Below are 12,595 nucleotides of genomic sequence, written 5' to 3'. Positions count from 1 at the left end.
CTCCACTGGCTAGCCTCTAGCTAAAGGGAAAGCCAAGTGTGCATGAAGGCTCTGCAGGCCATGCCTCCTGGTCCCTCCACAGCCTCACCTCTTACCCACCAAAGCCTAAGCTCTGGCCTCCTTGCTGTCCTTGAGCAGATGGTGTATATATATCAGTCTTAGGACCTCACTGATTCACTCTCTCATCTCCCTTGTATCTTCTCAGAAGGCCCCACCTGGTAAAAATCCAATTACTGGTGCTCCTTTTTTCATTTCTTCCATTCCATCCTCTACTTTTCTCTATGGTATTCGTCATTTTTATAAGCTATATAACTTACCGACTTGTTGATCCCTTCTGTGAGAAAATAAGCTACGTGAAAACTGGGGTTCTTATGCTTCTGTTTATTTCCAGTGCCATACAGAGTGCTTAGCACATAGTAGGTACTCATTAAATAAATGCAGAATGAATGAATGAATGAATCCATGTAATTGCTTAGCATTGTGCCTAACAGATAATGATGGTCCAATAATTAGCTATTATTAGCATTATTCTGAAAGAGTTGATGTATTGATAGGAAATACACATATTTTCTGCTAGTTCACAGCAGGACTAAGACAGCATATACCTACTTGCTAATACTTCTTTGTTGGCAGCACTCCCCTCTACTTCAGATGGTTCTGTAGCAACTGTGTCCTGACTGGGCTCTTTAACTCTTTCCTCAGTGAGAAGGCTGACGGCTTGGGTGATGTCACCATTACTGGCCTAAAGAAAGGGAAAAACAGAAATTTCAAAAGTAAAGCACCACAGCATTTAAAATAAATGGTGAGTTTGTTTTTTGGTTTAACTCCTTACTACCCAAGTGACTGAGTATGTCAGGGCGTAATTCTAGGGTAGAAAGTCGAAGAAAGACAGTATGGTGTTGGATAGTGAGTGTACCATGCTCAAAGCATATACCAAACTCCTGGTTACAAGAGGGTTGTTGCTGCGCCCTGATTTCCCACAATAAGCAAACAAGAATGAAATCTTGCTGGAGATTTGTTCTCACCACTCTGGATGCTACTACTGCCAATTTCACAGACTAGCTAAGGCATGATGTGTCGAAAGCAGGTCGGCAATGAAAACAGAGATTCTAAATGAAGTCAGCCTCTTCAATAAACATGCCAAGCAGTTACCATATTCCAGGGTGGTGACTGTATTTCTATTTGTTTTTAATTTTTAATAGGACAGGGACGCCTGGGTGGCTCAGTGGTTGAGCATCTGCCTTCAGCTCAGGTCATGATCCCAGAGTCCTGGGATCGAGTCCCACATTGGGCTCCCTGCAGGGAGCCAGCTTCTCCCTCTGCCTGTATCTCTGCCTCTGTGTGTCTCTCATGAAAAAATAAATAAAATCTTAAAAAAAAAAAAAAAAACTTTGTATTAGGACAACCTTCTAACATATACAGTGGTAGAGGCAGAGGGAATGTCTAACTGAACTCCAGGCACCCATCACTTGGCTTCAACAATTATCAAGTTATAGTTAGTCTGGTTTTAACTATTCTATCCTGTTTAACCTCTCTCAGACATTTTTTTTCTCTCTCTCAGACATTTTGAAGCAAATCCTAAGCATCTCATCAGTACATCAGAATGTACCTTTTCAAAAACATAACCCACAATGCTATTACCACACTTCAACAGTGTTTTAATATCAAATCACCAGCTCAAATTTGCCTAACTCAAAGATTTTTTTTTTAGCGTGTTTGAGTCAGGATCCACATAAAGGCTACAATGTAATTGGCTGATATATTTCTTAAATCTCTTCTGACCTGTGGGGTCCCCCCAAGTTGAGTCTCCCACACCCAACTTCCCCCAAACCTTATAATTGACATATTGAAGATACTGGGTCATCTGTCCTATAGAGCTTCTGTTCCTATATGCACTTTCATTTTGGCATAAAAATAGCTTGCCCTGACAGAACTATGATATTGGACAACTGTTTTAAAGCCTGTTGGCTAACAGCGGCCTTGAAACTAACCTTCAGAGCTTCATGAAGAAAGGAGGGGTCCTGAATGCCTGTGATTTCTCTTAGTTGGTTTAACAGCATTTGGCAGCTCTGTATTTGAGAAACAAAAAAAACCACACACAGGTCAGTCAGAAAGCGAACCTGGATACATTTAAAGAATTTTAGTACAAGCCACCTGGCTAATCAGGCCTAAGACTTGAGTATTTTATTTTAAGGAACTGACGAGCTCCAAACAAGAAGGTACTGTCAGACACATTCTAAAATGCCAAATCTTGGAGTGCCTGAGTGGTTCAGTCCGTAGAGGATCTGGCTCTTGGTTTCAGCTTGGGTCACAATCTCAGGGTTGTGGAAACGAGCCCCACATTGGGCTCCGCACTCGGTACAGAGTCTGCTTGGGATTCTCTCTCCTTCTCTCAACCCCAGCCCCCTATCCCTGGTTGTGTGCTCTCTCAAACAAAAAATAAATAAAATCTTTTAAAAATAAATAAATAAAATGCCAAATCTATTACTTTTTTAATAGCTTAATCATGAGGGACACCTGGGTGGCTCAGTGGTTGAGCATCTGCCTTTGGCTCAGGTCGTGATCCCAGTTCCCTGGGATGGAGTCGTGCATCAGGCTCCCGGCAGGGAGCCTGCTCCTCCCTCTGCCTATGTCTCTGCCTCTTATGAATAAATAAATAAATAATCTTTAAAAAACAAATAAAAGCTTAATCATAAAAAAATGCTTTTGGCGCCTGTGGAAAAAATATGAATAAACAATAAAACTAGTAAGTATATAAAATATTTAAATGTAATATTTAGCCCTTATAGTAGCTGAAAGTGCCTGAGGTTTTTTTCTGAGTAACACATAACTAGGTCATATAAGGAGTCCAGGGAATTTGCATGGATGTGAAGATGTGCTATTTTAAGCTTCACTGCACATGCCATTTTTGTGTGTCATTTTTCACTGACAATAAATTTCTAATCACATAATTAACAAATGATACCACCGACATCATATTTAAAACTACAGGTTTGATTGCTTAAAAAGAAGCATGGACAAAACTAAGATTTTCTGAATTATACTAAAAATTCCAGAAGGAATAAAAAATGGAATACTTTCTCTTCGTTAATCTGAATCACGGAAAAACCTATCTTGTTAACTTTCAGCTACCACAAGATCAGTGTATAACCCCTTTGCAGCTCTCAAGTCTTTAGTGGAACATTTCCATCGTGTTTTGCACAGAACACCTGTTTTTTTTTTTTTTTTACAAGCAAGCTCAATGTAAATATAAAAAATTGGCTGGCCCAATTCTTTTAGATGATTATGGAAAACAAAATAGTTCAGGGGGCGCCTGGTGGCTCAGTGGGTTACACATCTGCCTTCGGCTCAGGTCATGATCTTAGGGTCCTGGGATCGAGCCTGGAGTTGGGCTCCTTGCTTTGTAGGGAGCCTGCTTCTCCCTCTCCCTCTGCTGCAACCCCTGCTTATACTCTCTCTCTCTCAAATAATTATTTTTTAAAAAAGAAAAATAGTTCAAGTTTGAGAGGAAATCAAATTTATAAACATGCCTAAGGTTATTCTAGAATTAAGCTCCAATTCAATCCTTGATGCTTCTCATCAACTACCTTTCAGTGAGTGATACACAGTCCATGTTCACTGTCAGCTGTAACAGAAATAGGATCCTATGTTTTTCAACAGCTGAGGGCCCAATGCAACACTTAAATATCACACAACAAGAAATAAATAACTGAAACAGCCCTGCACAGTGCTCAGAAAAGCATCAACAGCCTTTCTGCTCTAGTCATGGGCCATGGTCACAGGCTAGAAATGGAAGCCTACTCTGCTGAGACCAGCAGTCTTGGAGGGTAGAGTCTTGTCAAAGGGAGTCATTGCCTACACACTGGGAGAGCTCTCACACTAAAAAGTGTCCAGATTTAGCCTGGGCAAATGCTGGAAACAGCAGGGCATTTTTAGAAAAATAATGTATTAAAAAGTTTTTTGGGGGGCACCCGGATGGCTCAGACAGTTAAACATCCAACTCCTGATTTCAGCTCAGTTCATGATCTCAGGGTCCTGAGATTGAACTCCAAGTCAGGCTCCCTGCTCAGCATGGAGTCTGCTTGAGATTCTCCCCCCTCCCTCTGGCTCTCCTCCTGCATGTGCATGTACTCTCTCTAAAAATAATAAAAATAAAACTTTAAAAAATAAATACAATTTTTCTTCCAAAAGAATTCTAATTCCATTTTATTTTATTGTGTAAAAATGTGTGAATCTACATTAATCTCAATCATACACAATTGTCCAAAAAATCATAATCAAGGGGCACCTGGGTGGCTCAGCAGTTGAGTGCTTTTGGCTCTGGTCGTGATCCTGGGGTCCTAGGATCGAGTCCCGCATTGGGCTCTCTGCAGGGAGCCTGCTTCTGCCTACATCTCTGCCTCTCTCTTTGTGTCTCTCATGAATAAATAAAACCTTTTTAAAAAATCAAAACTAATATGCCCCAAAAAGGGTGGGATGATATAGACCTTCCTCAACTTACGATGGGTCACATGCCAGTAAACCCACTGTAAGTTGAAAATATCATTAAGTGGAAAATCCACTTAATACACCTAACCCAGCCTACCTAGCTGACCTTAGATGACTCAGAACACTGAACATCAGCCTGCAGTGGAAGAAAAAATCATCTAACGCAAAGCCTATTTTATAATAAAGCATCGAGTTTGTCATGTGATATATCGAATACTGTCCTAAAAGTGAAAACCAGAATGGTTGTAGGGGTGCAGAAGTGTTGGCAGTGTATTACTGGTCACTGACCCCCAAGACAGCATGGCTGTGTGCCCTGCCCAGCGTCTCCAGAGAGGAGCATATCACACAGCGCTGCTAGCCTGAGAAAATATCAAAATTCTAAATGCAAAGTATGGTTTCTACTTCTGTACCATTGTAGAGTAGATCTATCATAAGTCAGGGACTGTCAATACTTGGGAGAATCAAGTGAGTAGCATTATTAACCTAAATGGAACCAGTGAGGTAGCAATGGGATTGATAACCATACCTTCACATCTCAAACTACTCTGGGTACCAACTGACACCTAGGGTTCATAGAAAATAATTCCAGTCCAAAATGGCAGCTAACATACACTGCTTACTTTCAGCCAGGTACTGTTAAAAATGCTTCATCTGTATTAACTAAGTTAACTAACTTCCCCTTTGTAACAAGACTGGGATAGGTGCTAAGCCCGTGTAACACAGAACAGGCATGGGGAGGTCCCGTACACAAGATTATCACTAGTTAAGGGCTGGAACTGGGATCTGACTCTAGGCCCCTGGGCTCCAGAGTCTACATGCTACTCTATGCCCAGCTGTATCTGAGAAGACAGGAAAATAGGCAAGAGCTTCTATTTAATGCAAAACCAGGTAATGATTTTATTCCTGTATTTTGACTTTGGTCTCTGCATCTTCCCAAGCTCCCTATGATCACCATGCCTGCCTTCAACAATCACGGCTTTGATAACACAATAGTACAATCAGTTCTAAAGCAGCTACCACCAGGAAAGTACTGCCTCTGAAGTAAATGCTATTTCTGAATGAATCTAAGGGGCCATCAGTTATAAGGAGCACACTTATCTATTGTGGCACTAAGGAGAAAAACTGTGGCCACTTAAAACGAGGACACGAGGCCTTCATGATGGTCCTAGGAGACACATGAAGTGGTCCCACCAGCTTCCTGCAGCTCTACAATTCATTTATGTTGAGAAATATAGCAATTTCCTCTGCTCCCAGGGACACTGCCCAGCACATGACAGGCAATTCTTTTGCATGTTTCTCAGTAACAAAACTAATATACCTAGGCTATTTTCCGTTCTTAGGTCACATAAAACACTTGATTGTAGCTTTGCACGAAAATCTGACACTGTGCTCATTCCTTCAGTGACAGATATTTTGCCTCAGGTAAAATCAAATTTATACCCTGCTGTTCTGCTTCTATGCCTTTCTTCACCCAGTTTTTTTTTTCCCCACCTAAATGTTAAATTATAGTATGATCTTTTAAATTGAAAAGTAAACTAACCATGTGGTACCAACGGTACCTGTAACTCACCTGTCATGACAGTAGGAACAGCTATGACCAAGCCCATACACGTGCAGAGAACGATTAAGTATACCATATCTGCTGCTGGCAGGTAGTAAATGGAAGGAATGTCTCAATTTCAGAGATCTCAGAATGCCAAACAAAAGGAAATCAATGAAATACAGTATTCAACTGTTAAACAATTCACCAATCCTTATATTTGGCTGTGGATTAAAGCTCCACTCCCCTTTCTCCACTTTGTAAATAGATAAACAGTGGAACATTAATACATCTAGAATAATACATGCGGAAGGAAAATAAACATTTGGTTTCCCTTTTTTTTTAATTTTTTTTTTTTTGGTTTCCCTTTTTAAAAAGCTACTAGGCACATATGACAACTATGTAAAATCATTTTGCACGACTCTAAGAATAATACTCTACATGTTAATTCAGATCCAAATCTCTGATCTTGCTATTGGAAAACCATTATCTGATTCTACCCTTAACCCGCTGAACCTTTTCTCCTACTCATTTCCTTACCTCACGAATGCACTTGCTCTCATGCTGTCAGGCGTTCCTTCTATTACCTCCAAAAATGCCTCCTACATTCTGGCAACCCAGTCAAAGGCTTTATTCATCCTACTTCCCTTTTATAAAGTCATCCCCAAGAACTCTGGTTCCCACTATTCTCTCTCTTTCTAATCTCCCATGAAGGAGGGGACTTCACCATCTCTACCTGATATTTCTCATCGTGTGGTCCTCTAAATGTTTCAAACGGGAAATTCTTGCCCATGTAAAAGGCAAGAATCATACAACATCCTACTTAATTTGAAGGACAGTGATGGCAACAGTTGGGACGAACATACAAACATCTTCTCTGTGTCAGGAACCTTAGGTGCCCTGCATACCTGTAATCCTTGTACGAACCCAAAACGGTAGGAATCATCCTCTTCATTGTGCAGACCAGGAAACCAGAGTTTACAAAACTTATTTTGTCATCAAATGTCTTAAAAGACAAATCAGGGACACCTGGGTGGCTCAGTCAGTTAAGCATAGACACTTTTTTTTTCCCCAAAGAGTTTATTTATTCATGAGAGACACAGAAACAGAGAGAAGTAGAAACACAGGCAGAGGGAGAGGCAGGCTCCATGCAAGGAGCCTGACGTGGGACTCGAACCTGGGTCTCCAGGATCAGGCCCTGGGCCGAAGGCAGCGCTAAACCACTGAGCCACCCAGGCTGCCCAAGCATAGACTCTTAATTTTGGCTCAGGGTCATGAGATCGAGCCCCGTGTTGTGCTCCCCACTCAGCCTGGAGTCAGCGGAGGGTTCTCTTTCCCTCTGCTCCTCCCCCTGCTAGGGTGCGTGCACGTGCTCTCTTTCTCCCCGCCCCCCCCAAATAAATAAATAAGATTTTTCAAAAAGACAAATCACAGATAACTATTATAAGCTGGAATAAATTTCCCAAGGATTAAGCCACACTACTGATACACACAAATAGCAGCTATGGTATGACTCAAGTCTCATGAATGTTTAGGCAAACCTATGTTCTACGTAGGACCCTCAACCCAAATCCTAAAAAGTGCTATATGTTAAGTATTCATTCTACAGTAACAGACATATTAAGCTTATTAGAGTCCTACTATATCACTAACTCAGTTTTTCCGGGTACTTCACAAGAAGCTGATTTAAATATTAACTTCACCATAACTACGGCATTATATACATAGTACACACCCAACAGGAGACAAGACAAAGCCTGTGCTCCAGGCATAATGAAGTCAAATAACTGGCAAGAGCCGACAGGTTTGTATTTCCTTGGCTAAATTCACATTGTTTTCACTAAAACAAAAAGGACTCTCTTTTCTTGCCCAGAGGCAGTGAAAAAAGACAGGTATACACAAATCTCTAGTAAGAAGAAACTCAAGCTTCCTGATCTCAGCTACTCGGTGATTTTGGTTCAATCCAGTCCACTTCTCAGGACGGAAGTTTTCTTTTCCATAAAAGATTTTATTTATTTATTTGACAGAGAGAGAGAAAGAGTACAAGCAGGGGGAGGGGCAGGCACGGGAGCAGAAGGAGACACGGGGCTTAACTCCAGGACCCCAAGATCATGACCCGAGCTGAAGGCAGACACTCAACCGACTTCCCCAGGCACCCCAGAACTGAAGTTTTCTTAGAGCAAAGAGAATAATTCATCTCACAAAAGCAGTGAGCAGGACTACTCACATAACAAAAACATTACAGCATCGAGTTTTATAACAAACACCAACTACAACTAAAATCAAATTCTTTGATCAGATGAGGCAAATTTGTGAGATTACTAATTAAGAGTTTTATCTCTAAAACACCAAGTTTAGGGACTCCTGGGTGGCGCAGCGGTTTGGCGCCTGCCTTTGGCCCAGGGCGTGATCCTGGAGTCCCGGGATCGAATCCCACGTCGGGCTCCCAGTGCATGGAGCCTGCTTCTCCCTCTGCCTGTGTCTCTGCCTCTCTCTCTCTCTCTCTCTCTCTCTCTCTGTGTGTGACTATCATAAATAAATAAAAATTTTTAAAAAAATAAAAAATAAAATACCAAGTTTAGCATCATGATGAGGAGCTTTATAGACTATTCCATACCTTCAAATGGAGATATTATTATCATTCGGACATCACATTTCCTGACCTTAATTGTCTATTCTCCCAAAGACATTTCTAAATTTGAAACTTAGCAAACTGATAAATGTTCTTTTACTCCAAAGAGTACCTAAGTTCCTTGTGAGTCTGCCCAATAGAATTCCCTCCAAAATTAAAGATCTGTTCTTCCAATTTTAAAACGAAATTTAAGTAGCCAAGGAAAGCAAAAAGAACAGTTTTAGGAATCAAAGACACTATATAGCAGCAACTCCAGAAATCTAGTCTGCGTATCAGGGTCTGAAATGCATTCAGAGACTGCCCTACTGATTCTTCCACCTCCCACAAAATAAGGACCAGCCATGGAAGCTCTCATGTTGTTTTCCTTTTAGCAACAAATCCATGTTTATTCCAACAACTCCAATTTACTCACAACACGCCAGAAGGCTAGGACTCTCTAAAAATGGCAGACAGCAGTTTTTGGTGGGTAAAAACTAAACCCCCAGAAATAAGGCTACTTGATAACTTACTTCAATGATGTGAAAAGTAGGTACATGGTGAAAAGGACTGTTTCAGTTCATCAACTGACCCAAAGTTTTCAAAAAGCATTAAAAGCTTTTAAGAAGGGGGCCCCTGGCTGGCTCAGTCGCTGGAGCTCTTGATTTTGGCTCAGGTCGTGATCTCAGGGTTGTTGAGATCCAGCCCTGCGACCAGCGTGAAGCCTGCAAAAGATTCTTTCTCTGCCCTTCCCTTGCTTGTGGTCTCTCTCTCTCTCTAAAATAAATTAATTAAAAATAAAAAATGTGGGGGCCCTGGGTGGTTCAGTGGTTGAGTGTCTGCCTTTGGCTCAGGTTGTGATCCCAGGGTCCCGGGATCAAGTCCCACATCACGCTTCCTGGAGGGAGCCTGCTTCTCCCTCTGCCTATGTCTCTGCCTCCGTGTCTCTCATGAATAATTAAATAAAATCTTTAAAAAATTAAAATTTAAAAACTTTAAAAATTAAAAATTTTAAAACAGCTTTTAAGATGTTGCCGCTCTTATATGGCAAAGAAGGGGCTGACACTAGAATTAAATGCCAGGAAAAAAAAGGAACTAATTGTTTCTCATCTCTTTTTTTCGAATGCACTAAACAAATCCAATAGCACAAAAGGATATACAGCGAAAAGGAACTTCTGTCTCCTGTCCATCCTAGCCCCACTTCCCAGGAGTAACCACTATCAATAGTTTCTGATATATCTTTCTAGAAGTGGCCCCCCTGCACATGAATATATCTTTTCATACTGGACATCGTGTCCTGCAACTTGCTTTTTTCATGCTGTTGAACATATTAAAGCAATACTTTTTCATTTCTTTGAATACATGCTCCAGCCAACTATAAGAAATGAAGCTGCGAAGTTTTTACAGTAAGGACATATGCAATGCATCTTCACAAATCAAAGAAAATACCACTTTTAGCAATATACCGCAAAGGTTGAGAAACTAGCAAAACAAGGGTAAAGATATAGGAATCAAATTTACATGCTTATAGTGTCACAAATCTAACACCAAGATTAAAAGTTATTATTAGGTAGGACTCGGAGTGCAGTTTCTATTTGTGATAAACAGGAGGGACGTGAGAGGGTGATGTGAGAATGGGTTAGGAAAGGCTCTAAAAGTAGCAGTTTGGCCTTGATCTGATGAACAATGGAAAATCATCACATGACCCTGGATAGCGCAGAAATATGAGGGAAAATGATGGTGCTTTAAGAGGATTGATCTCGCGCACCTGAACATCTAGTTCAAAGACAGATAAAAACTAGGGAAAGAAAGTTCAAGCATGAGAAGACAACGAATAAACAGGTGTGAGATAAGGAGGATGCTGGGAGGAGAAATGAAAAGGTAGGACACCTACGGGAACATCTCAGAGAATGGAGAAATAAAGTTTTAGTCAAATACTTGAAACTGGATGCCTGAGAGAAAGCTGCTGGCAATGACATAAGAAGGCGCCAGTGGGAAAACCAACCAGTATAATACACCACACTACCAAGATGAAGGGTCAAAACACCTGATCACCTTGACAGATGTAGGAAAAGCATTTGACAAAATTCAACACGTTCTCATGATAAAAGCCATCAGAAAACTAAGGACAGAAGAGAATTTCCTTAATATGACAAAGGATCTTTATTAAAACAAAAACAAAAAATTAAAACTCACAGATAACATCACACTCAACAGTGAAAGACCAAACGCCAGCCCCCTGAAATCAGGAACAAGACAAGGATGCCCACTGTTAGCAATGCTATTCAACAGCATACTGGAAATCCTGGCCAGAGCAATTAGGCAAGTAAAAGGTATCAGAATTGGAAAAGAAATAGTAAAATTATATCTATTCATAGATGACAGGATATATAAAACCCCAAAGAATCCACAGGAGTTACTAGAGCTGATAAACACATTCAGCAAAGTTAATAAAAGATCAATAGGTGAAAATCAATGGTTTCCATACGGCAGCAATGAGCAATCTGAAAAGGAAATTAGAAAAACAATTCCATTTATAATAGTATTTGGAAAAAGATAAAATACCTAGTAATAAATTTTATCAAACAGGTGAAAGACTTGTACTCTGAAAAGTGGGAACCACTGTAAAAAAAAGTTAAAGGAAACCTAAATAAATGGAAAGATATTCAGGCTGATGGACCAGAAGACTGGATTAGTCAAGGTTCTACAGAAAAAAGAAGAGGGTGTGTGTGTGTGTGTGTGTGTGTGTGTGTGTGTGTAAAGGAACCCTGTATTCCTAGTTTCTGTTGGGGTGGGGGGGAGTTATTTATTTAATTTAAAGACTTTATTTTCTCAAGACACACACACACACACACACAAGCAGAGGGAGAAGCAGGTTCCCTGTGGGGACCTGATGAGGGACTCAATCCCAGGACCCCGGGATAATGACCTGAGCCAAAGGCAGAAGCTCAACCACTGAGCCATCCAGGTGCCCCAAGAAGTCATTTATTATAAGGAACTGGCTCTTGCAATTATGGAGGCTGATTAAGTCCGAGGATCTTCAGTTGGCAAGCTGTAAACCCAAGAGAGCTGGAGATGTAGTTCCAGTCTAAGGGCAGAAGGCCAATGGCCCAGTTGAACAGTCAGGTAGGTGACATTCCCTCTTACTCAGCCTTTTTTGTTCTATTTAGGTTTTTAAGTGATTGGATGAGGCCTACAAACATTAGGGAGGGCAATCTGCTTTACTCAGTCTACAGTTCAAATGTTATCTTATTTAAAAGCACCCTCACAGACACACCTCGAATAACATTTGACCAAATATCTGGGTACCCTGGTTCCCAGTCAGGTTGATACCCAAAATTAATGATCGCAGAAAACTTATTATTAGGATAGCGATATTACCCAAAGTAATCTACAAATTCAATGCAATCTCTGTCAAAATTCTAACAGCCATTTCTGGAGAAATGGAAAAGCTCAAATTCACAAGGAATTTCAATGGGCCCTGACTAGCCAAAACAATATTGATGAAGAACAAAGTCAGAGCACTCACATGTTTAGATTTCAAAAGTTATTAAAAAGCTACAGTAATTGGCACCTGGTGGCTCAGTTGGTTGAGCACCGGCCTTTAGCTCAGGTCAAGATCCAAAGGTCCTGGGATGGAGCCCCACATCAGGCTCCCTGCTCAGCAGGGGGCCTGCTTCTCCCTCTCCCTTCCCACCAATGCTCTCTCTCACTCTCTCAATAAAATCCTTAAAAAAAAAAAAAAAAAGCCACAGTAATCTGCCAATTTAACACTGCACAAGACATAGACATCAATGAATTAGAATAGAGAATTTAGAAAAATCTACATCTATGGTCTGGTAAGGGTGCCAAGATCATTTGATGGGGAAAAAATAGTCTCATCAAAAAATGATAGGGCAAGTAGACATTCACATGCAAAAGAATCAAGTTGGGGCAGCCTGGGTGGCTCACTGGTTTAG

General features: G+C 40.8%; 1 protein-coding gene across 11 annotated transcripts in view; it reads right to left on the bottom strand.

Annotated features, from left to right (window-relative positions):
* The window catches only part of USP28 (ubiquitin specific peptidase 28), a 64,811-nt gene that overhangs the window by 42,383 nt on the left and 9,833 nt on the right, over window positions 1-12,595 (bottom strand). For 9 of the 11 annotated variants that reach the window (XM_035715993.2, XM_035715992.2, XM_035716000.2 and 6 more), the window contains exons 2-3: window positions 1,992-2,069; window positions 610-742 (exon numbers count right to left, since the gene is read on the bottom strand). In XM_035715993.2, the coding sequence (XP_035571886.2) occupies window positions 610-742; window positions 1,992-2,060 (202 nt within the window). In that variant the 5' untranslated portion in view covers window positions 2,061-2,069. Of the gene's footprint in view, window positions 1-609; window positions 743-1,991; window positions 2,070-6,058; window positions 6,134-12,595 lie in introns of all 11 variants that reach the window. The other 2 variants (XM_035715994.2, XM_035715995.2) reach the window with 2 other exon arrangements.

The sequence above is a fragment of the Canis lupus genome, chromosome 5, assembly GCF_003254725.2.
Source record: "Canis lupus dingo isolate Sandy chromosome 5, ASM325472v2, whole genome shotgun sequence".
In the NCBI taxonomy this organism is placed as follows: Eukaryota; Metazoa; Chordata; class Mammalia; order Carnivora; family Canidae; genus Canis; species Canis lupus.
This window is presented reverse-complemented; position numbering and strand designations above follow the sequence as displayed.